Genomic DNA, 25231 nt, shown 5'->3' on the forward strand with positions numbered 1-25231 from the left:
GATTCTGAACACTGTTCCTTCACAATGTTCTTTCGGTCAGTGTTTGATGTACACTCGGGGGAAATGATCTAAAAGCTACACGATTTGTATATACACTTGGCGGGCTGCCTCAGTGAATACGTAATGCTGTATCAAATGTGTTAAAAGGTGAATATTTTAAGGAAAATTTATATTACTAGAGGTGCACTGTGGTTGACTGCTAAAATGTACGTCTGTACTGCGTATAAAGCGCCATGTTGATTATTATTTCATTTTATCATGACAGCATGCCAAAGAATGATCATATTTTTTATTTGTGCCGGTAACTCCTCGAGTCACGCTACGTCCCGTAGCCTTACAAGGGAATTTAGGAGTAGTAGTCTCGCTTTTCCCAAAAGTGCCACCTTCTTTAGCAGATCTCACTTCCAGGAGTTACAGATGTGCCTAATCAGCTAAATATGTGCCCAGTGCTTTCGGGTGCTGCCAAAGTGCTTTCACTTTTACCAGCAAAAAATTGTGTTTTTAATATTATTAATAATAATATTATTTATACTATAAGAGATTTTAAATTATTTATACTGTTATTTTTTATTAAAGAATCAGATCAGAAGATTCTTGTAGTAAAGCTTTCCGGAATATTGGATGCAATAATAGTTTATGAGCCCGAACAAGTGGCTTAATAAACTAGGGATGCTAAACCGCCTTAGGTCTGAGCCATTATGTGGTATATAGTAATAACCAAAGAGGGACTGCATTGTGGGCAAGATTTTTAAAGAACAACAGTTCATCACATTACAGATTGAACCGTATTGGAACATTATCAAGTGGATATAAGACTATTATTAACCCATGACTACATTTATGGAACCAAAGCTGTGTTACAATACAAACCGGAATGACCCAAGAAAAGGATAGTAATAACCTAAGGACCCGATAACATTTTGAACCGGGTGTTACATAGTCAGCAATTACATAGTCAGCAATTACATAGTCAGCAATTGTTAGGCCGTAAAAATTAAATTACGTCTTGGGAAAACCGTATTTACGATTTCTTACAAACATATTAAGGTTTGGAAATAACGTATTTACGTTAGGGATAACAGATTTTACGTTTTGTGGCAAACGTATTTAAGTTTTGGAAAAAACGCATTAACTGTTTGGGGAAAAACGTACAAAACGTTTAATAACCTTACCAGACATCAGTTATTTCAATCTGGATTTCTTTTTACAACGTTTTGTGTTCTCTAATCCAACATTAGTACGCAGGTGTACGTCATAATAAAGCCATAACTTGCTCGATATTGTAAGGATTGCACACCTTTAAAAGGTAGATGCATACTTTTAAGTAATCCATCTCCCAAATATTAAAAGCTTTTGTGATTCATCCGCCCCTCCTCAATTCTTCTTCATTTTCTCAAGATGAACCAATTCTCACGTGTCTCTCAGGACCCCTGACTAGGAGAATTCGATCACCAGTTCGTGTGGACGCATAGCCTGCCACAACGATCACCATTCTACGGAGGAAAATGGTGAAATAACAGCAAGAAATCGATCTCGCGATTCAGAAGGCTTTTAAAAAAGGGTCGTCTCTCTCCATTGAGATAGAGAGAGTCAGAGTCTTTGGAGAACTTGAACGTTTAGCGCTTGAAAAACAGTTTAAGACTGAGTTTTTATTTCAAATGTAAGGTCTTTTTATTGTCGAATGGTTTGGGGATTTCATCAAGGTTCAATTTAAGAGTGTGTATTAATCGGGGAAAGGATTGGGGCTCTGTATGGGCGGACATTAACGCCAATAGTAAATGTAAAGACGTCTATACCGAAAGGGAAAAACCTTTCAAACATGTTGCACTGCATGTACATAAATATTGGAACCAAAGGGGAACCAAACTATAGCATGACCTTTAGACTTTTTAATACTGACTAAAACACTAATACTTAGAACTGAGTAATAGTGTATTAAAAATCACGCTGTGGAAAAACAAAATTCTCCTAATCATTTGCCATTTTCTTGCAATGCTCTTTGAACCATGTGTGCATTATTTGTAAATAGATGTGGTACGGAACTAACAGTTATGGTGGAATTATTGCATGTTAACGCAGTGTGTAGAGATTAGCGCAAGTATATATTCCACATTAAAATAAGACAAATTCAAAAGTGTACCAGAAACCACATAAACCTTTTTATTACACGGTCATTTGAGTAGGGCCTACTGAAATCAAGAAGGGGTTGTTCATTTACCAATTCCCGTATGCCGTGCGTACACATCTGATCGTTTTCATTGTTTCATCAGCTCTTTAGCACCAGTACGTTTTCATCCTTTCATCCTGGTTTTACCTCAGTTAAACATGGCGATATATTATGACGATGTAATACCTTGTTAATGCAGCTAATATTTATTAACTCCCCGATATACCGATATACAATTATCATTGCAGACCGTTTTTTAGTGAATGAAATATCCTGAATCTATTGAGTATTGTTTTATTCTATCCCGAACGATTGCTGTGAAATTGCAATGAGTTCCTCCAACAATCTTCAGGAGATACCATGAAAAAAACTTGTTTAATAAGAGAAGGCTGGTTCAATGTTTCATTTCGGCGAACATTAGTGTGAAACAAGATGCTCCTGGGTAGCAGAGAGCTGCCCAAAGCATCCACAATAAAGTCAGTAAGGGCAAACCAAGACATTATTCTCTCTATCTGGAATCTTTACGTCCCTGGAGTCTTCTGCCTGCAACATCGCTAACTCCTAATCATTTTATATCAACATCAAATCTCTTCATCTTTTAGACTCGCCCCTAAATCCCTCGTCTTGTTTGACGATCTTTCAACTCTTCGGGACCTCCCGTGTGTATCCGCATAACAAACCCCAGCCTCGATCTGTAACATCGATCCCCCGTAATCTACTATCGCCGTCTAATTCACATTCCCTCTAATAAACTGATTTGGTTTCCTCGGAGGGTGTCATGGCACTTTCACCTGCCTAAGCTTATAGCACAGTGTCGACGATGAAAGATAAAGTATTGGATTGTCCAGTGCCTACATGAATTATAATCCACCTGTTTTGGGGACGGGGAAGATGCAGACCAGAATAAACTCCAAATGTATTTATGAAAGAAAATGGATTTCCTTTTCTGCACGCGAAGTCGTTCGGTCACAGGGTGTCATACAACGCATTAGTCACTCCATTCGGTTGAGCAACCGTAATTGGTTCATTCTCCCGGATCAATTCCATCAGTTCGAATTAACAGATGATGATAAACGAACAGGCGCGCTATTCAATACAAAATGATCGACACAGAATAGATTATCACATAAGCCTGTAAAGACACCTTGCAGTGACCTCATACGTGCGGTCTACCATTATGGAGGCTGTAAGTGGTATAACGATAATGGTATCGAGGATTGATTGTCCTAAGTTTCACCACGGTTTCGGCATAAGAGGAACAACAACAAAGATGGCGCCCGGTGTGGCTGCGCCTTAAGCTCCATGTTCCATTTTGAATACCCTGCACACACACTCGAAATAACACACACGTAAAGCAGGAAGAGGGAACATCGATGATACAGACTATGCTGACACTACAGTCGGGTTTCTTCTGTGATGCGCTTCATTTGAGAAACTAGAACGAAATGGTTTACACAGACCTGAAGCAAGTTTGTGCCACCACTTTACCAAACCCCGACAACACCTCACAGCTGATGTATCTTTTACAGTTACCCAAGGCATGGTTCTGGGCCCTTAGTGCGCGTTAGATCTCAACTCCTCATACACACGTTTTTTAAGTGACGCTATGTAAACTCGGCACCGACGGGCGGGAGTGCTGATGAACATGCGTCTCCACGTGAAACTGTTGCTTAATTCCAGCCATTTTCAATGGTGTTTCCCTGATGTGCGTGGTTTTATACTCCTGGCCTGATTCTAAACACGGACTAGACATCTCCAGCTCGATACAGATTTGACTTTAAATGTCCAGGACGAGCAATAGACTGGAAAACAAACCAGTCGAGCTTTGGAGGAAAACACTTTTAAAATGTGTAATAATATAATGAATATAATGTAGGCCTACAGTAATATCTTCTTGATATGACGACGTGTATGCTTTGAGAACACCACTTCCATAATTGAGAGTAACGGACTTTTGGTAAAGAATTTTCCAAGAAACATCTGTAAAGAAACTTGTCCATTTAAAAAAATGTATCTTTAATTGAATTACTTGTTCATGATAAAGCGAATGCAACTCCATTAAAGAAGGGGGAATGACAAGTGTGTGTATTATTAACAGTGTAGAGACGAATTAACTTTGCACATTTTCAGCATTACGGACGGTGGTTAATGAAAAGACCAATAAAACATTGTACACTTGAGATAAGTCTACACAACGATCAGCCAAACCAGTAGAAGCTTTTAGATTTCAGCTTTTCAATAACATTTCACAACCCACCCCCCCCCCCCCAACCATTGACTGATAAAAAAGTTAAGATTTGAATTACCTTGTAAGAGGGGAATTCGCTGAACCAAAAGTATTGTTTATAATTATCAGCGTATCATGTTTTATCATGGTATCAGAAACCAGACTTGAGCTAAAACAACACCCTGGAAGATTCACAAGAGCGCGCCACCAAGAGTGCGCTCATATAGGAGAGGTGGTTTTTTAGAGGAAGAGGAAGGCATCTTCACCCAAACGTCAGTGCAAACACGTCACTGAAATAAAACTTAAACTAGAGAAGGATTTCTTCAATAAGTTAATACGAATGTGTAGAATAAGTCATAACTTTTGCACCCATTGCCGCACTGAGAATAACCTACATTAACCTGTATATGGATGACTCAAACTTTTCCAGACCATCTGCACAACTCACTGAAGAAATAATAACAAATAAATCCAAATTCAATTAAACTTTTTTCTTCTTCAAACGAAGATGAAATTGCGAAACAAATTAAGGACTATGCAACATTGAAGTGAATCGATCAAATCCGATTGAGCGTCACGATTTACCCTCCATTCCGGGCCTAGCCAATTGAATTTAGCTTCACGCCGTATTACTCCCCGGAATGTCACCTAAAATATTTGGAAAGTGAAGTGAATTTTTGTCACTTTCGATGTGTTTAATCACATATCATTCCACATGAGTAATATGCATTGTGGGTCCCGTGGCAGTACCTAATTCTGTTTAATCTTGTAAGATTGTGCCCTCCTCACGGCTTCGATGCTCCATCGGAATGATTAGCGTGAACCAGTAACAAGGTTATAGTTCCTTAACAAGACAGCACTCCCCGCCGGCTGTTTGCGAAAGACACACTCTTTTTTATTCCTTTTTGGCGGGAAACAGTCGCCAGAATGAGATGCGGTTTAATAGAGATATTCAGTTTTGCTCTTTGTTTGGTGGGGAGCTGATGCTAATCTAGATTAAGTATTACTGGCTCATATCTCTTAATCAGTTGACTTAAAATGAACTGCCATAGAAGATTAATCCGTTCATCACGCCACATGCCTATGAATATATATTTCCATAAAATTATTAGTAAAGTAATAAGGTTGATTCATGGGACGGCAGTTTACGGTTTACGCCTTGTATTTACGGTACGCTACTTGCAAACTTTTGCCAGACAATTTAGCACTATGCCGACAGTTAAATAAAAGTGAATGGATGAATGAGTGAATGAAAAAGTTGCAGGGAAAATAGTGTGGTCCGTTTAAACTATAAAGGCACTCACTGCATATTATTGGTGTTGTAGACACACAGGGGTTATGACTAAAATGATTGCATAATTGGGGTGAACGGAGTGCAACAACAACAACAAATCGATCTTGGAAGTGTGTACGCTCAACATAGACTATGTGTAAGCTCTGACTGACTTAGATAGACCAGAGCAAAATGTTTCCTGAGTTTTGGGTCATGGCTTTAGAGCGGAGGACATTGACATAGCGAGGTATTAAGGCACTCTATCTTGTCTGTTCTTCTTCCTTAATCCGACCGTGTCATCACCACTTGTAAGACCCTACATCCCCCGGGATACACTCCGGGCCCAGGCAAGCCGATCTTGGGACTTGGACTGTTAGATCATCTCGCGTTTCAAGCTATGGGCCATCTCATTTGGAGTATTCCCGTGCCGGGGGGAGATGAACCGGTTTGAGTATGCAGAGTGGAAACTCAAGTGTTTTGCATCGGAGACAACTGCTTATTTGTGTAAGCCCTCTGGGCTCTAAACAGCCGATCCATATTCATATTGGGTGTATAGGATAGCAGAGACTGGCCGAGGTTTTAGACGAAATTGTTTTGCGATCGAAAGGGGGGTGCTACAGGTGGCTTGTTTTAGACACAACTTAGGCGTCTTGTCCATCAATTTGTGAATATTTACTTGTCTTTCTGTATGGTTTAAGGCGGGTATTTCAGACAGAGAGGGGGCCTTTAGACATTTTAATGGTTATTATTGGATTGGTTATGTGTTTTAATTGCCTCAGAACTTCCTTGAACATCATGTTTTCATCCATACCGTAATTACTGTTTAATCATTACAAACAAATGGTTAAAACAATATTAAATGATTTGAAACAACAGTGAGATCACAATTTACAGCGCTTTGACTATAACTTTTAAAAAAATTCGCTTAATAAAAAGAAAAACATTATTATTATTATTATTTTATTATTTTTTACGTTAATCTTGGTTTTGAAGCTAAGGACTTGCCAAGTTCTCTATGGAGAATATACAATTTGGAAGGAAGTTTTATTTTCATAGTGGTAAGAGAAAAAACACAGAGAATAATTCACGGGGAAAACCAAGGCGGTCAAGTATGGACTGAAAACCTAGTGCCCGTAGAGATTCTAATTCGGATCGATGGAAAACACACTTCGCCAAAAATATACAACATTAAGTGATTGCAAATTCAATTCAAATAAATCTCAAAGTTCACTGATTGTAAAGTTTGAATTTGAATATAGAAATGATTTAGAGCGAAGTGGGATCAGAACCAACGAGCTCCATAAGATAGTGCAGCTGAGCTATCCATCGCCCTATATATTGGTGGTATCCTGACTTTGTCAATATCTATTTGTTTCGGGAAGCCAGTCGGAAGCAATATAACCGTTAGCTGCCGCATGGCTAAAGGTCACACCCCAGTTACTTTCCCTTGTGAATTGTTTACACGATACTAAGCAAATAATAATCAAAACACCATTGAATTCTCCATAATATGAGTGATCTGTTTAACCCTTTAGTCCCTGCACCGCCCGAGTTTGCTGAAATTCAATTTCTCAAGATTCTTGCAGTAAATTTCTGGAATTGTAGTTCAAATTTTAAAAGATAGCCATGGCTTAATGTGTATGCACAATGTTTTACCCTTTCGGTAATATTTGTATAAAAGTACAAGTTCTCATGGGAACAATAAATGCCTCTCGTTTAACGGCTACGGTAATTTTTATGGTGAATATTTTTGTGCACGGATAAAATGGACACAATAGCTTTTCAAGGCTTTTGTCTGGCTCAATGATCATACTGATTAAATGCGAAGGCGTTAATTTTCGACAATATCATCATAAATAATGATCAATTTCCTGTTTACTAATGAGCGTTTTTTTTCGTAAGAGCTAAATTATTTCATCATCATTAGGTTCGACAAGTCAACTGTGAAGGGAGAATTAATAACGATCTATAACAACTAGATATATTAACAAATGCGTAGACCTACTTATGACTATCGAGTTTTCTTTTGATGTTCCTTTTTTTTCTACAAACACAAGCTAGCGAGGTTTCCTCGTACCGCATACAGTGTATCGCTATAGGCGGCTGGGCGGTACAGTGGCTAAATGGTTAATGAATTTATTATAGACCATAATATTTAAATGATTTCCATGTTTGAAACAATGTATGTGGTGTGGCTGTGCATTAAACACAATCCAAACGTTGTGCCTTCCGTTTATATAAGGTATAACGGTTACACTAAAGTATTTAAGAAAGAAAAACACTTTTTTAAATAACAAAACAATTAGATTAAATTTGGGAATTCGGAGACGAGAACAATTTTCCTGAGAACTTCTTCCGCCGTGAAGTGTTTATCTAAAATTGAAGGAAAATGATATAACAAGTACTTCAGCATGTTTCTGTCTGGCTCGTTTAATTTAGGAATAACAGTGGACCACTTTGCTGTCTCCAAAACGAAGAGAAAATTAAGAGACTACCTGTTGAAAGAACCATCGAACTGCATGACACGATTTATGTTACAATTCTAAGGAACACAACATTGGAACGTTACTCCATCGACATTACTTTCTCGATAAAGTCTTCCCTTAACTCTATGGTTAGACTACAACGGGAGACAAAGTTTGCGGTAACATGGTGTTTCTGCAAACCAAATATATATTGAGACAAAGTATGTTACGCGTGATTATATTCTTAATTGGTGCATATAACTTTAATTAATAATGACATTCTTTTCTGGTCTAGATATTCGAGGGTCTATAAAATCCATTATATTAGATGGCTTCAATTCATTCTTCACGAGATTGTTCGACCGAACATGCATGTGTCAAAACATAAAGGGTTCAATTTCACAGAGCCACTTAAGCACAGAAAGTATAGCTGTAGCAAACCAAATGCTTACCAGCCAAAATACCATGCCACGTGTACCAGTTGTGACTAGTTCACTAGTTACTTTTGATAAGCAGACAATAATTATTGTTAAGTATCGTCTGCTTAAAGGAATTGGGTATTTGTAATACAAAACACAATGTCCACAGAGTTACATTAAACTTACACCGTTTGAAGATAATGATAGTAGAAAGCGTACTTTAAGATATTACTTGATAAGGTGCTATGGTTTTTGAGAAACGAGTAAAACAATGTCATGGAAATACAGTTTTACGTGCTAAAACAATTTTCGTCTCATGATCACTAAGACGAAAACTATTTCCATGATATTGTTTTACTCATTTATCAAAATCTACAGCACCTCAGCAAGTAATATTTTAAGGGAAGCTTTCTACTATCATTATCTTCAAACTGTGTAAGTTTAATGTAAATCTGTGGACTTTGTGTTTTTTTGTCCGACAAAAAGTACTAGACCCTTAAAGCAGCAACATAGAAATTGGGCCCTCTGATGCATCAACATAGATGTGTTTTCTTGTATATGAAAAGTAGGGACCTACATAAAAGGGTGGTAGTTTTAAAACCTTTAATTAAAGTGTCCTAATATACTTTTTATAATGACTTTAAAATTAATGGCAATACAAATTTGGTTGCACGTTGATAATCTTTTCACTTCGAAGTACTACGGTTATGAAAAAAATATGTCACATTTTATCCCCAAACATTGTCTTAGAAGCGTTACTGACAGTAACGTTTCTCAGATTGTATATTCCAATTGCAGATGATTCTTCCTGCGCGGACATAACCGCGCTACAGATTGACAATTAAATATTTACCGTTAGAAATCGAAACTAGAGTCTTAAGAAGGGATGAGATTTGAACACTCTTAAGCAGTCATATATTGCATAAAATGGCAGAAAAGAACAATGGGCATGGCTAAGTCTTGAGTATCAGCTGCAGCGTTTTCGCGATCCGTGTAGCCAAACATATTTAATTTGCATCTTTATCAGCATTCGGGAGTACACATTTCAGGCCTGGATTACATACGGTGGTTTGGGCCATGCTACTTTTCAATTGTTCTAACTTTGTTGTAATTTTGATCCATCGAGAGAAAGCAGCATAGTTTGCTTATGTGTGTGTTCTGAGCGTACCACCATCATTCAGTTAAATCAAATTTCATTGTGAAGTTGCTCGTGAAAGTAACCGGGATAAACCAATTGAAATTGTGGCTGTACGCTTACCTGTTCGCCTAGTTGTGACACAGGGATCAGTGCTTGGTCCCCTATTGGGTATTCCGTATTCGGTACAGCATTTAAAGCCATTGGACCCTTTCGGTTAACAGTGTTGTCCAAGGCCCACACTTTTTGTACCACAACTTCTATATCAAATAACAAACCTGTGAAAATTTAGGCTCAATCGGTCATCGGAGTCGGGAGAAAACAACGGAAAAACCCACCCTTGTTTCCGCGCGTTTCGCCGTGTCATGACGTGTTTAAAATAAATCCGTAATTCTCGTTAACGAGAATTTATATTGTTTTGCTGTTTTCTCAAAAAGTAAAGCATTTCATGGAATAATTATTCAAGAGAAGTCTTTCACCATTGCCTTCTGTAAACCCTGTAAGTTATTTGTAAATCTGTGATTTTTTTTTTTTTTTCTGAACCGAAAGGGTCCAATGGCTTTAACTAGGCCGACTTCCACACATGCAAATAACAATAATTCATTTTCGTTTAAAGACATGTCTGCACGCTAGGCAATAATTTCAAACTGCTGAAGGGGGGCAATTCAATCTGTACTGGGGCTAAATGTAATTCCCTTCGACATGCGTCGCGCACTTACATGACAGGAATTCATTTTACTTAGAAGCACTGCTCCTTTTTTTCCGGGGGGAGGCAATTTATCATAAATATTGCCCGTCCGGATCATCTTTGGACTTATGTTGATACCCTCGCAGCTATTTATGGTCCGTATATTTCAAAGCTCACCGTTGAATTTAAGAAAAGGATATTCAGGAAACAAGGTATCTCATTGCAACCGTGTAATGGTCACATCGTGCCGTAGCATTAAAGGTGAACGCTCCTCCTGTTCCATGTTTAGTATTAAAAGAATACGTGTTCTTACAAGAGGGGCGTCCAATGCGCAGGTTTCTGCAGTGAGCCTTGCACAATGACCTTTTGGAACCATTAAATGCGTCTCTGCTTAGTAAATGCATATGATTTTTTTGTTGAGTGGTAAAATGGCAATTTACAGTTATATTTCTTCACTTTGGCACAGTTTTTTTAAACATCATGTCAGGGCAAGTGGAAAAAGAATCGCACAGTTTGGATACCTGTTTTAAAGGTCAAAGTTTACCTTTTAAATTTTTTTTGTGATGGTCACTCTGAATGTAATATTCGGTGACCCTGTTCTCAAGAATAGCGGGTCGTTGTAATCAATATATTGGCCATTCTTGCCATTCCTCAGTAGTATAGGCCTGCTGTGCCTGAGATTTGTTTATATATAATTTAATCTGTGCATTTTCTTTAATCACAGCGACTGAGTACAACACAATTTTCACAAAACAGACTTCCAGGTAAACGGAAGACGATATAAAAAAAACTGCCGTCACAACTCAATAATGATGGATGCAGCGACATTAAAACATGGCCAAGACCCTGTGGACTCCGCATCAAGATACAATGCAATAGAGTGAATCTCATTATATCTCCCCCTTAAACCATAACACAAACACACAAGTTCTTTTTTTTCTCCATACCTGACTAATCAATGCAGTTGATTATATTAATACCTCGACAAGGTCAGGCGGTAGTGCCATGCTAACAAAGAACAATGTTTACACAGCCATACGAGATGATGGACGATTTTAAACTCAAGTTCCAATTTAGGCGAGATACAAAAACGATCTTATCTGCTTCAAGGCAGTTACCTTTGAGGACGGTATAACATAATAAATTAAGGGGAAAAGTGACATTCTGGTGTTGTGTAGGAGATCATTGATTTAAAATGTCTAGTTTTCACTACACAAGCCATGTATAACCATTGAGCAATGATACCAGCCTGGGAAACATTCATCTATTTAAAATGTCTAGTTTTCACTACACAAGCCATGTATAACCATTGAGCAATGATACCAGCCTGGGAAACATTCATTCTATTTAAAATGTCTAGTTTTCACTACACAAGCCATGTATAACCATTGAGCAATGATACCAGCCTGGGAAACATTCATTCTATTTAAAATGTCTAGTTTTCACTACACAAGCCATGTATAACCATTGAGCAATGATACCAGCCTGGGAAACATTCATTCTATTTAAAATGTCTAGTTTTCACTACACAAGCCATGTATAACCATTGAGCAATGATACCAGCCTGGGAAACATTCATCTATTTAAAATGGTTATGTTTTACAGAGAAAACAATCCGGGGCTTTAATTTCGTTGACGCAATGAAATAAAACGCAGTCTGTGAAAGATGCAGTGAATACAATGGTTCTGTTTTAAACACAAACAAACAGATAAATATAACTGAGGTGCTTGTTTACATATTCATTCTCTGCCCAAATTTATAACTTTCCCATAAGCAATTCGGCTGCACGTAGAACCCAAATGCAGAGTAGCAATTTTACAATGTACACTATTTTATAAAGTAATAGTTGAACTCCGATCGTGTCATGAAACAAACGACTACCGGTCCATACATTACGCTATGCATTCTTAGGTCGTTGTTTCAAAACGTTGTTTTATGGAGACCGATGGTCGTTTCATTGATTACGTTCGACATACGGAGGCGCGAATAATAATTTCACTGCCGATAAAGCTTTTGGGTGACTGCTAGTGTAAACACAATGAATCAACTGCAAGTGAGTTATTGTTGATCAAACGCGGACGCGCGGCTAATTGTTTTACTGAAAGAGACATGTTTCTATGCTTGGACAGATCTGTAGATCTGTACACAATCCAGCCTAGTGACTTTTAGCCCTCCTTATTTTGATAAAAGTTGTTATTTAAAAGGGATATTCAATAATAATAACAAATAGTAGAAACTGGATTTGAAATGCGCCAAATTATGTTCTAAGTTGTTAATCCTTTCTAAGTTCCATAATTAGAGGTCAGATCATTAACGTTGACTTTATGGACCAGCTTCAACCGCAGTAAACACTGTGGAAGTCCTACACACTAGTTAATTGACACTGGTACAAGGGCATTGTTTGTTGAGCTATACAGCCTTGAAATGGCTGAACACTGCAACGAAAATAAACAGTAACAGTAATTAGACAAATATCAAATCCTGTGGATGTATAGTTATATATTTAACAGCGGAAACGCTGGCAATTACTTTGCCACATATAAACAAAACGCCTTAGACTTCTTACAGTGACGTCATAAATGACCCTTTGTCTGCCAATTTGTGGGTGAAATAAAAAACGACAAAAACAAAAACATGTACAAATGGCGGCTACGGCTACTTTGTCTCTAAACGTCCCACGAGTCACGGCAAAACCTTACCATAATAGAAACTTGGCCAAACTAATAGAACAAATAAAGATTGCTTTAATAAATATTCCTATTTATCATGTATTATACTATTTGGTATCTCTTTCATCTGATGAAAGAGATACCAATTAGTTGATTCAACTGTTGTCACTCGTTAATTAAACGAATGATCTCATTAAGTTCTATGAATCATAGTGGGGTTGTGTAAATACATTGATATTTTTCAACAATGGCTGCCCAAAATGTAAAATACACTTTAAAAAATACCTTTGTATGCACCTTCAAGAGATATTCTTATAATATAGTTATTACTAGATGATGAGCGTTTGATGCATGTGTGATATCAAAATGTGGAATTTCCGTAAACAAGCACCAATGAATTCTCCCTCGATTACACATCCGGCTGCTAGGCCGACGAAAACACGGTAAAAAGTAGTTAATTACAAGGAAATTCGAAACCACGATGGCAACTCTTTTAACTTCAATTTCCTTTAAAAAGATCGAATAACCAATCTCGCGGGTCTACGGGTGTAGACGTAGTCCCCAACCTACTTGGAGAAGCCAGGTCGGTAATTAATGATGACTTGCGCACTGTGAGAACATTTCATCAGGCACAATCGTGAAGCTATCACCACTAACATCTCTAATGTCGCAGCTCATCCACCAAGAAAAAAAATATTACGAATTGGCGCACCTCGCGTCGAGAAGCGGGCGGTTCAATCCCCAAATGATACGGCGGAGAGAGGCGACGTTTCTTGTCTTTCCTTCGCTTTTTTTGGTGACCGCAAGATTCTGAGCCGTGGGTGTCTGTGACACTTCGGATACCTCCAAGGCAACTTTCTTAATTGAAATTTCAGATAATGGGGAATGTTGAAAAGCCGTCCATGATGTTTTGATCGTGGCTCGTGTGAGCGGGAAAGACTGTGCCATTATGGATGCACGATGATGAGAGGCAGTAGCATGATTAGGTAGAGTTCTAGTAAAGAATGGGCTGAAGAGAAAACTATTTTAAGTGATAACTGCTCCACATTCCGATACCCCTGTATAAGTTCCGTTAATCATATTCCGAAACCTCGTAGTTTAAATGCTAGTTAGGGTTAGGAATATGGAAAAAAACATTAGGTGTGTGGGAACATAGGTGTGTCGGAACATAGGGGTGTGGGAACATAGGGGTGTGAGAACATAGGGGTGTGGGAACATAGGGGATATGGGAACATAGGGGTGCCTGAACATAGGGGTGTTGTAACATAGGGTGTCGGATCATAGGGGTGTGGGAACATAGGGGTGTGGGAACATAGGGGTGTGGGAACATAGGGGATATGAGAACATAGGGGTGCCTGAACATAGGGGTGTTGTAACATAGGGTGTCGGATCATAGGGGTGTAAACATAGGGGTGTGTAGGAACACAGGGGAATATTGAAAAGCCGTCCATGATGTTTTGATCGTGGCTCGTGTGAACGGGAAAGACTGTGCCATTATGGATGCACGATGATGAGAGGCAGTAGCATGATTAGGTAGAGTTCTAGTAAAGAATGGGCTGAAGAGAACAACTATTTTAAGTGATAACTGCTCCATATTCCGATACCCCTGTATAAGTTCCGTTAACCATATTCCGAAACCTCGTTAGGGTAAGGAATATGAAGAAAAAAAACATTAGGTGTGTGGGAACATAGGTGTGTCGGAACATAGGGGTGTGGGAACATAAGGGTGTGGGAACATAGGGGATGTGGAAACATAGGGGTGCCTGAACATAGGGGTGTGGGAACATAGTGGTGTGGGAACATAGGGGTGTCGGAACATAGTGGTGTGGGAACATAGTGTTGTGGGAACATAGGGGTGAGGGACCATAGGGGTGTAGGAACATAGGGGTGTCGGAACATAGGGGTGTCAGATTATAGGGGTGTAGGAACATAGGGGTGTCAAAACATAGGTGTGTGGGAACATAGGGGTGTAGGAACATAGTGGTGTGGGAACATAGGGGTGTAGGAACATAGGGGTGTTGGAACATAGGGGTGTGGGAACATAAGGGTGTTGGAACAAAGGGGTGTGGGAACATAGGGGTGTGAAAACATAGTGGTGTGGGAACATAGGGGTGTAGGAACATAGGGGTGTTGGAACATAGGGGTGTTGGAACATAGGGGTGTAGGAACATAGGGGTGTGGGAACATAAGGGTGTTGGCACATAGGGGTGTGGGAACATAGGGGTGTGGAAACATAGGGGTGTTGGAACATAGGGGTGTAGGAACATAGGGGTGTTGGAACATAGGGGTGTGGGAACATAGGGCAGTGGGTACATAGGGGTGTCGAAACATAGGGTGTGGGAACATACGTTAACGTTGCTCATGCTGACAAATAATTGGCAAAGTATCCTTTTCGTTGTTTGTACCGTTTGGTTGTTTTTACCCCTAACTGTAACATTATATCTTACATGTGAAAGTACAATTCCAAAGGGGATGGATGGTTGCATTTTTTGAGATATCACCGAATCTGGAGCGGTTCGGTCCACGCAGGAAGAATAATCAGTCATTACAATGCACGATCTGACAACCGTAATCGTAGCTGTAGCCACCAGCTTCGAAACAGCATTTACGAAACGTGTAGGCCTATATGCAATAATAGTAGAAGGACGAGAAGACAATGGCTTATTGTTGTCGAAGAGACCTTGATATTAAGCCAACAAAGATAGACGTGTATTATTTCATAGTAAAAAACGACCGTGACATTTTCCAATCGTTGTTCACATATAATAGCAGAAATAAAAAGTCAAGGTGGTGGATTCATCGTCATCTTGAGAACGAGGTTGGTCCTGTACGTTTTCACTGATTGCAAGCACTTTGCATTATTGTTCCCCGTTATATGGCGTTACAATGTTACAGTAACAGAGAAATGGCTATGGGTACGTTTAACCTATTCTACTAACACAGAGCGAATAATTACATACGACATCCGTAATATTCGTTGTTTTAAACAAAGTAGCTGACACGATTGCAAACTCAGTTTACAGAGTTTTTTATGAGAAAAAAAAAGCATACTGTTGATCAACGGAGCTGGCATTGTGCCAATTCAGACACGGACTTAAAATGTAGAACCATAGAGTTATATTTGACCCAAGGAGCAAGAACAACCTTTCAAACAGACATAAAGAAAACAACAGATTTATGTCTCTAAAGCCACCAATAGAACGATTACGCTACCAATGTTTATCAACCAAGCCTCAATCAGAAGTAGACTATAACATATTCTTATTCTAGTTGGATAAGGTTTTGTTAGATTGAACTATCTGATGATTATGATAATGATTACAATAAAGAGGTGGAAGATTGTGATGATGGCAGAATGTTTCTTTTTAATGTATCCACATTATTCATCAGATCTTATTACATAATTACAGATTGTACCGGCCGAACACCTTTCCTATCTCTGTTTAGAAAATGTTGATACATGTATACGTGTTTCGAATCGCTGTTCGAACCTTGGAGAATTTATTCCTCCATGTTCGAACTGACTGTAGACAGCAATGTCAACTCGACTTTGCCAAGTTGCATCTCTTCTTCCATGGGTCTGTTTGACTTCTACACGCTACAGTTCAGTAATGATTAAGTTAGTATTTGTTTTGATAATGTCAGTGTTTGCACAACGGGCTTTGTAGTTTGCTATAGCTCGCAATAGCTCGCAATAAGTAAATATTGTAATGAAGTGATTCAAAACGAGTTAAACTCAAACTCACAATGGACTCGCATCGCGCTGCAGCAAATCTCCCTCTCCTCGCATTCAATAAACGTAATAATACTGAGGCTTGACGGGCAATAGTCTGAGCCTTCTTCTTGGAATCAGTATTTAGTATTAAATGATGTAATGTACACTTGGAACACGACAAAGATGGAGTCTCCTAATAATTGCCATTTGGACGAGCTGCTACAATTTAAAACTCTTCATTTGGCGCATTCTGTTTACTGCTTTTAACCACCTTTTGAAGGAGTTTACAAAGGAAGGTTCTTGAAAATTCGATGGCTCTTGAAAGCATTGCCTCGCACCTTTTATTACAGCATAAGTCAATATCAGCCCGTGCCTTATGACGGTACCCCTCCCTTACGGTGCTATACCCCATGTACAGATAACAATCTAAGTTCGCTTCATCAGCAAAACAGCGACCGCCTCGGTGTATTGCTGCTGATGGAACAGGTTTGTTTACTCTTGCTACATTTTGCTTCTCGCTCTGAGGAGAGGGTTAAACATTTGTGTTTTGAAATGAGCGCCGTTAAGAAAATAGCCTCAAAATGTACGTGGTGGAATGTTCATTCAAGTATTTTCAGAAAACACCGTTAAGGATTGATGAAATGGTTTAGTTCTGTAATCTTTATAATGGAAGCTGATGGGAGGTTGCATTTATGTTTGGGGCTAATGCTTTCACACCTTCTTAAAAAAGGAAACGGTGCTGGTTCTTAGAAAAGCCGGCGAGTAAAAGAAAACCCGACGTTTCCATCGGTATGTTCGAGTGTCTTCAAGAGAATGCAGAGTTCTCAGACTCCAACCTTGTTAATCACAGGGTTGATTGATTTCGCCATATTTCGTCATACGACATGCTGCCTGTATGGTAACGAGGCTACTCTGATGGGCCAAGTATCACAGAGCTGCTTCACAGAGCTGCTTCAACGTATGTTTTAGCAGAAGCAAGTAGGAAACGAGCCACATGGTAGGCCTACATGTGGAGTGATATTTTGGCTGGTAACCTCATTTTGAATAGCTGTTTTTGTTATCCTTATAGTCTTTGTGCTTGAGCAGTTCTACAAAAGTGGGCCCTGCATGCATCTAGAGAGCCCAATTCTCTGTTGGCTACTAATGGGCAGTGCGCGGCACGCACGCAGTTAGACGCCAACTACAATATTTTCAAATGAAATTCAACTCCCAAAATGGCAGACATTAACTGGATGTAAGGTCAAGATGGGGGTCGTCTTACGTTTAAGAGACGCGGGTGGTATGACGTCATGGCGGGTTACTTTGCCAAATTGCATCAATCAATCAATTGCCAATCCCAGAGCGCACTTAAGAAATGAATTTTTAACGGCAATCCATGGTACAATTGCTATGGCAACTGTGTAATTCAGATATTTATTCGAGCTTTAAGCCGACATCTCAGACCGGTTTTTAGGTTTTAAAAGTCGGCTAGTTTTCTGTTGTGGAATAACCTTGATAATATATAAGTATGTGATAAGCCAAGTAATGTCGTAGCATCTAAGAAACGATATGTTTGAGAGTTGTACCATTTGTGATCAGCAAAAGAATCTCAATACAGCATTGAAATTGTGGATATTATGGTTAGCTTTTATTCAACTAATTTTGTTTGAGTTAGTAGGCCTACATTTAAAAACGGAGATGCGAATTTCCCACATAATTTCAGCATTAAAAATGTTTTCGTTTTACTTTAAAAAGCTACTCAATTTATAACTATCGAGAAAGTAAAACCCGTATAAGCAAATACCACAAAATTAATCGTTGTTTGTGGTTTGAACAGTTGGATGGCCTGCATGAGCTCGCTTAGATTGTATGATGTTGGTGGCATAGGGGGGTTTAATGAAAACCAGAGGATGGAAATGAATTTTCTCTTGCAATAATCAATAAAGTAGGCGGTCTAGTATAATATTATTCTTGAAGCGCATTTTACACTCGTGTTTACACTGAGGAACCCAGGGGAGAAACCCAATGCTTTTGGGCTGCCTTTTTTACCATCGTACTTTCTGCTTAATTTCAAAGTGACAGTACATTTTGAGAAAAGTGGTTCAATACCAGAAGGGACATTACAGAAGAACCTTGGCTTTTTAACAGTCGTGCGAACAATTTGATTATTTACACATCTGATGTATCCACACCAATATGAAAATGTGTCTATGATGATCACTGTCATCTGTCAGTGCCCTTTCTAGTCTTAATCAAAGTTCTCTCTTCGCCAGCGAAGGGAGAACGTCTCAAGTAAAAGGACATAAAAACTCGTATTTATTATTTAGTCAATTCGAGTTTGCTTGACAGTCCCATTTAGCAATTTTATAAATCAAGAAATTGAAGGCCGTCGCAGTGGTGCATTTAATGGACAAATACATACTGGGTATATGAGTACTTGCTTGACAATCGTGAGTGTATTTGTCAATTGAGACAATCTTGAAATCTTGTGGTTTTATCCAAACGAATTATTTAATAAAGCTTTTAATGGCAGGGGGCAAAACATTGTCTTTGCTTTTGTTTAAAACATTGCTCCGTTGAGTGCAAACACTGTCCAGAAAAGGAAAACTGCAAAATTATTGTTTGTTCGTGTGCCGCGTGTTGTGGGTAATTAATTTGGATGAAAATTTAATTTTGACCATGGCCTTGAAGGGGAACTATGGATACTTCATCCATCGCCCCTAGCAGGACTAATTATATTTCGCGGTGAAAAAGCTGGGGGTTTTGCATGTAGGTGTTTTGTGTTTTGTTTTGTTTTTACGCTTATTGTAGAATGGGAAACTATGAACCATAACAATTCAATGTAAATCGGTTCTGGTAGTTTTGTCAATCCAGTACTGAACGAGTGTGTGTACAACATTGGTTAGTTTGAATATATTAATATTCATAGATTTGCACAAAATTAACAAGTTATAAAGATGGTCATGGTATATAACAACATTTCCCCTGAAATTCGCCTTCACCTTAATGTTTTTGTTCGGGGTTCAAGCTCCTCTCCAGTCATGTTCTCATTATTCAACCCATTGTCTCATGTGGCTTATTACTTAATGAAATCATCACACAGTACAATGGCAAGACTCATAAGTTAGTGTGCGTGTTTTACACACACTTGAAATATACATAATAAGAAATTCTTCAATGGCAATCGATATTCAAGCGAGGACAACAAAATGTTTTATTTCAAATGGCTGGTTTATCTATAACGACTTGATGCAAGGCTAGATAGCACAGTAAAACCTTGGGATTTCTTATAAGATGATTTGATTGCGTTCGTACAAAAAAAATTATACAGAAGTTGTTTTTAGGTAGGCTTCGTCAATGTCGAAAAATAGAGATAATTTGTGCAAACTGAGGTCCAGGCACTCGTGACGGTACAGAACGTGATGTGTTAAATACCCTTGCGCCATCCAAAAGCACGGTTTGCTAATTTACAGGATAATAACATGCAGAAGAGAATACATTTCCTATGAGCACAAAAACAGTTGCGGCCTTTTCAGATGCTTTGTACGTTGGTTTGTTTTTGTGTTTCAACACGAGGACCTGAGAACAAAAGCGGTCCTCGTATTGTAGGGACTTGAAACACTGTGTGGACTTATGTTGTTTTACAACAGAGTGACTGAGGATGTGAAACACTGTGTGGACTTATGTTGTTTTACAACAGAGTGACTGAGGATGTGAAACACTGTGTGGACTTATGTTGTTTTACAACAGAGTGACTGAGGATGTGAAACACTGTGTGGACTTATGTTGTTTTACAACAGAGTGACTGAGGATGTGAAACACTGTGTGGACTTATGTTGTTTTACAACAGAGTGACTGAGGATGTGAAACACTGTGTGGACTTATGTTGTTTTACAACAGAGTGACTGAGGATGTGAAACACTGTGTGGACTTATGTTGTTTTACAACAGAGTGACTGAGGATGTGAAACACTGTGTGAACTTATGTTGTTTTACAACAGAGTGACTGAGGATGTCCTCGCTTTGCTTTCATGTATAAAAACCAATGGAGATGGCTCGTTTATATATACATCCAAACAAATGGAGAAAGAAGATAAGTCTTTGATTTACTAGATTAACAAACGAGTGTGTGGCTTCGTACGGAAGGGACCTTGTGGGGTCATTTACATAATGGAGATGGCTCCATCATATCTAAATCTAAACAAATGGGTCATTTTCACAATGGAACATAAGAACCCATAAACTTGTCTTTGTTTAACCTGGATCCCCCCCCCCTCCCGAGGAATTCTTTGATTAAAGGAATAACATAAAAACAATAGCAGGACCCAAACTCGAACAGTTGTGAACATGTCTACGAATTCAAACCGAGGACTTTAACAAAAGGGATCTGTTGGCCGAGAAAGGAAAAGCATATACTTCGGATTTTATAAAACAATTAAAGGTCCCTACGGTACATGTTCTAGCTGAGAGTTGTACTCTAAAATCCCCAAAGACATCTTGAGACTTGTCATCATAATGGATTCATTTGCAAACATTTTCTCCTGAGATGTTGTACTGCGTAAGATGAAGTTAAGATCCTGCCCGTGGAGTGTTTCTATAACGAGTGAATGTTTACTCTGTTTATGGATTGTGTCCATTAGTGACTTCACTTACTGAACCATGCAAACGCCGACGGGATTTGTTTGCTGTATCTTCTCCAATGACAGCTAATGAACGAACGTGCTCCACTCAGGTGTGTTCTAGGCTTTGCCAAGAATGTCGTCAAGCAAAGAACTAGTCTTAGAGTGGATGGAGGTAGAAACAAATATCAAACTCGTGTAGGGGTCAATATTAGATTTCCCATGTGAGTATTTTAAAGACACAAATTTGTATGGCTGTTATGTTTACAGTCTGGTTTTGCTTTCGATTGAAAGTAACATTCAGAATGATTGGATTTCGGCCCAGTCTGTACTTAGACCTACCAGGACAATCTATATATGGGAAGGACGATACTCTCATTAGGAGCAAAACAAGAGAGTGCAGTATCTAGCATTTTAAAGCAAAGTGATCGATATAATGGCACATCTAGAAGGATCAATACATCGATGGGATGTAACATTCCTCCCGTTTTAGTGTCACCTATACAATACTTAATTAATGAAGTATGTCACTAAAAGAAGCGACAAAACTGAAATAAGAAGACGAGGGGGATCCGTAACGAGGCCACAGTGTTGACGTTGGGGGGGGGGGGTAACATCTTAGCACAGGTCTAATAGACTTTCCAAAGGTCAAAATTCTGTACTACTTCATACTCGTTCATGGGTTGGCAAAATATGAATAGGGGGCTAAAAGGCTCCAGTCTTGAGGGTAAACAACCTCTTGCATTTCCCACTCGGCCCCCTAGATTGGGTTTGGGTTCATACAGCGATAGTAACCACATAGTATTAATCAACCTTTTTATAGTTACTTTCTAACATCAGTTCCTTGCGTCACAGGCAAGATACTATTCATACGGATACCACTTTGTCATGTTCCCTGATTATATAAAGGTAAATATCAATGTGGAGTCGCATAATACCAAAAGGGATCAGTCTGTTTTCTCTGCAACCTCGGTTCCGGCTTTATCACGGTATCACTTGGTCATATTTCCTGAATATGCAAAGGTAAATAATAACGCTGTGTATTTTTTTACCAAAAGGTACCAGCCTATTTTCTTTTCAACTTCGATTTGGTCTCTCACTGCTTTGGTCGTTTTTCACACTGTTATAGAGAGGGGAACTCTTTATTGCTCTCGACAAGTATACAACCAACAAAACTCATAAACATTTATGTTGACATTTTATAGTGTCACTGCTTCTTATTCTACATTCTATCACCAATACAGATTCCAGTCAAAAAACGAAATGTACCAGACTATTTTCCTGTCAGCTTCGACGTGTTTATAATGGTCTGTTTCATGTAAAAAATAATACGTCGCCATGGTAATAGCTACGTCACTAGTTACTTAAGAGTTTAAATCAGTCCTGGATTCTCTATGGATTATTATGAGTCAATGAGGGATATGACGTCACTCTCTAGCCATAACAATAAGGAGTCCTGAGCCAAATATCAAAACTGGTAAGCACAATAGTTTTGGCAAACACAAAAAGGAAATTATGCTGATCAAAACGTGGTAACCAACGAAATCATTGTGTAGTTTACAGAAGAATTGGCGATCAAGAGAAGGATCATAACAAAAACAAACAAAGACATATTAACATTGTGTTCACTCTCACCTTGGCCATCATAAACGTGAGATTCTGACGATATGACGGTACCGTAGCAACCAGCTCCAACACACATTAACACTAGTAGGCTCAATTCACCGAGGGAATATCTCCGTCTCCGTAATGTCATGTTTGTCGCGCCGAAGGAGTCCCGGCAGACACTCGCAAGAGTTCTTAAATTGCAGGGGCCAGCACTCGAGCCCATCCGCTGTCGTAAGAGAAACTGGCGCGTTGTAGTCGCCTGCACTTCAGTTGTTGTACAATCTCAGATCTGTACACAGCACACGTGGTCAGCTTCTAAACACCGTCATGACAGTTGTAATAAACCAGTGGCATATTTCCCTGGCTGGTCCCGTCTACCAACTTGTTTTGAAATCGTGATCCATTTCCCCCCGGGATAAGTTATAATCATTCGCCTTCTCCTGAAGTTACGCTCAGAATTGCAAATCTAGAAGGAGTGCGGAGCCAATTGTTACTGGAGTGCGTTGCAATACACCCATCCACTGTCAGCTGTAGACTAGTCCGTTGCTATCTTATGAAGATAGCACGATGAGGCGACAGAGACATCGTATACACGTTATGACACGACCCACTCGTGTGCGTGAATGTATGTGAGGTGTTCGTTGCTATGGGATCAAATAAAGACAACAATGTCCATGGGAAATAGATGGTTTCTGGAAGGGCTTTTTTTCCATAACGATTTTGAGATGCTGAGATATTCGTTGCTAAGGAAGCGTAACGCCGCTGAAGAGAATCAGTTTACACATTTTTGCCAGTAATGTCCATGGCGTTATACCGTAATCACACATTCGTGAACAGAGACACAGAGTCTTAATTATTTCCCGTATATCTGCTTTGAAAAAGAAAGATGTTCTTCAATTAAATAACTGACGCATCGCTCAAAATTTAGTCTGACGTGTAGTTCCACCCCCTTCCAACTGTCAGGGAAAAACTCTTTCGATTGATGTAGAATAAAAAAAGGGTGCAGCCCGAACTAATTTGCACGATGGGCCGTCGGGATATGGATCGTCATTTTGCGATAGTATCATCACCGACCGTTCAAGGCAAACCTGAGGCTTGCTTTGGGTAGTATATTGGTAGCGCTTCACTCAGCACCTGCTCGCGCACACACACACACCATGTAGTCCACCGTGAGGTTCGTATTGCTCCATGGTACTACACAGCAGCACAGCGTTCGTGCATAGATGAAAGAGTCTGCTTTTCATTAGTTCAAACCCATCTGCTTTCGACCATTTGACATCTCCCTCACTCTCAACATGCGTCGCTCACGTACAGAACAGACTCAGAAACACCCTTAATAAAAGTTTGATGTAGCCGCGCAAAAACAGAAAGGAAGAAATGCTGGTGGCTGCTGTTTAGGCTACCTTTGTCTATGCTGATATCTAACTGCAGTGGATTTGTTTTCTTCTTGAAAACAGTCCGTTGTTGAACACGCGTGCCTCGTGTCCTTTCAGCTAGTTTGAGTGTCGGAGGTATATATACCTATGTAGGCCTAGCAGAAGAAAGGATTACCGCGTAAAACCAGGAAGTAAATACCGTGGCACGGGACGATGTCACCAACGACATGACCACGGTGTGACTAGCGGAAAATGGACACGAAGGATCAACGTCTTTACCGGGAACTAACCTTTAAAGTGAAATTGTTAAGACTTATTGCAAGGGTCATAAATTCTCAAAGATTTCCCTTTTAAATAACTTCCCTCGTTAACCCTCGATTGCGATTATTAAATAAAAAGATGCACAACATGTATCTTTTGTGCGAGAAGTAGAACAGAGTTGAGCTGCAAATAAACTGGATACATTAACAGTGCACCTTTAATACAGTCCAGCATAAAGCATAATAAATTATAAGCTAAACTTAAAACAACTGAGTGGTTTCTCACGATAATGTGGGATGCTTTTGCTTTCTTCATTTTTAATCTAATTATAGGTACTTAACCATTAGGGGAAAAAATACGTTTTGCATCAGATCATTAAAATGCTTTTGGCAATTCTGTGTTTATTGTGCGGTTAAATTTGGAGCTTTATTCTATAAGTGCTCCGCACTGGTAATTTAATAGCTACCGTTGATCTACTATTTCCACGACTGCAAAACCTGCATATTCTTCTGATGGGTTCTTCGCTTTTGACCAGTGTTACAAAACATCTCCACTAGCTCCCCTCGTGCGTTTATGAAATGGGACTTTGTCGGTAAATAACATAAGGCTTTTATCTACAGTTATTATTGG

The 25231-nt window shown here is 39.1% G+C and overlaps 1 protein-coding gene across 1 annotated transcript in view; it reads right to left on the minus strand.

The window, feature by feature from the left end:
* LOC117289110 (scavenger receptor cysteine-rich domain superfamily protein-like) overlaps nt 1-24472 on the minus strand; it is a 40584-nt gene extending 16112 nt beyond the window's left edge. The window contains exon 1 of the mRNA XM_033770079.1: nt 22992-24472. Coding sequence (XP_033625970.1) covers nt 22992-23187 — 196 coding nt within the window. The 5' untranslated portion in view covers nt 23188-24472. The remainder of the gene's footprint in view (nt 1-22991) is intronic.
* Nucleotides 24473-25231: the final 759 nt, after the last annotated feature.

The sequence above is a fragment of the Asterias rubens genome, chromosome 4 (genome assembly GCF_902459465.1).
Source record: "Asterias rubens chromosome 4, eAstRub1.3, whole genome shotgun sequence".
NCBI classification, from domain to species: domain Eukaryota; kingdom Metazoa; phylum Echinodermata; class Asteroidea; order Forcipulatida; family Asteriidae; genus Asterias; species Asterias rubens.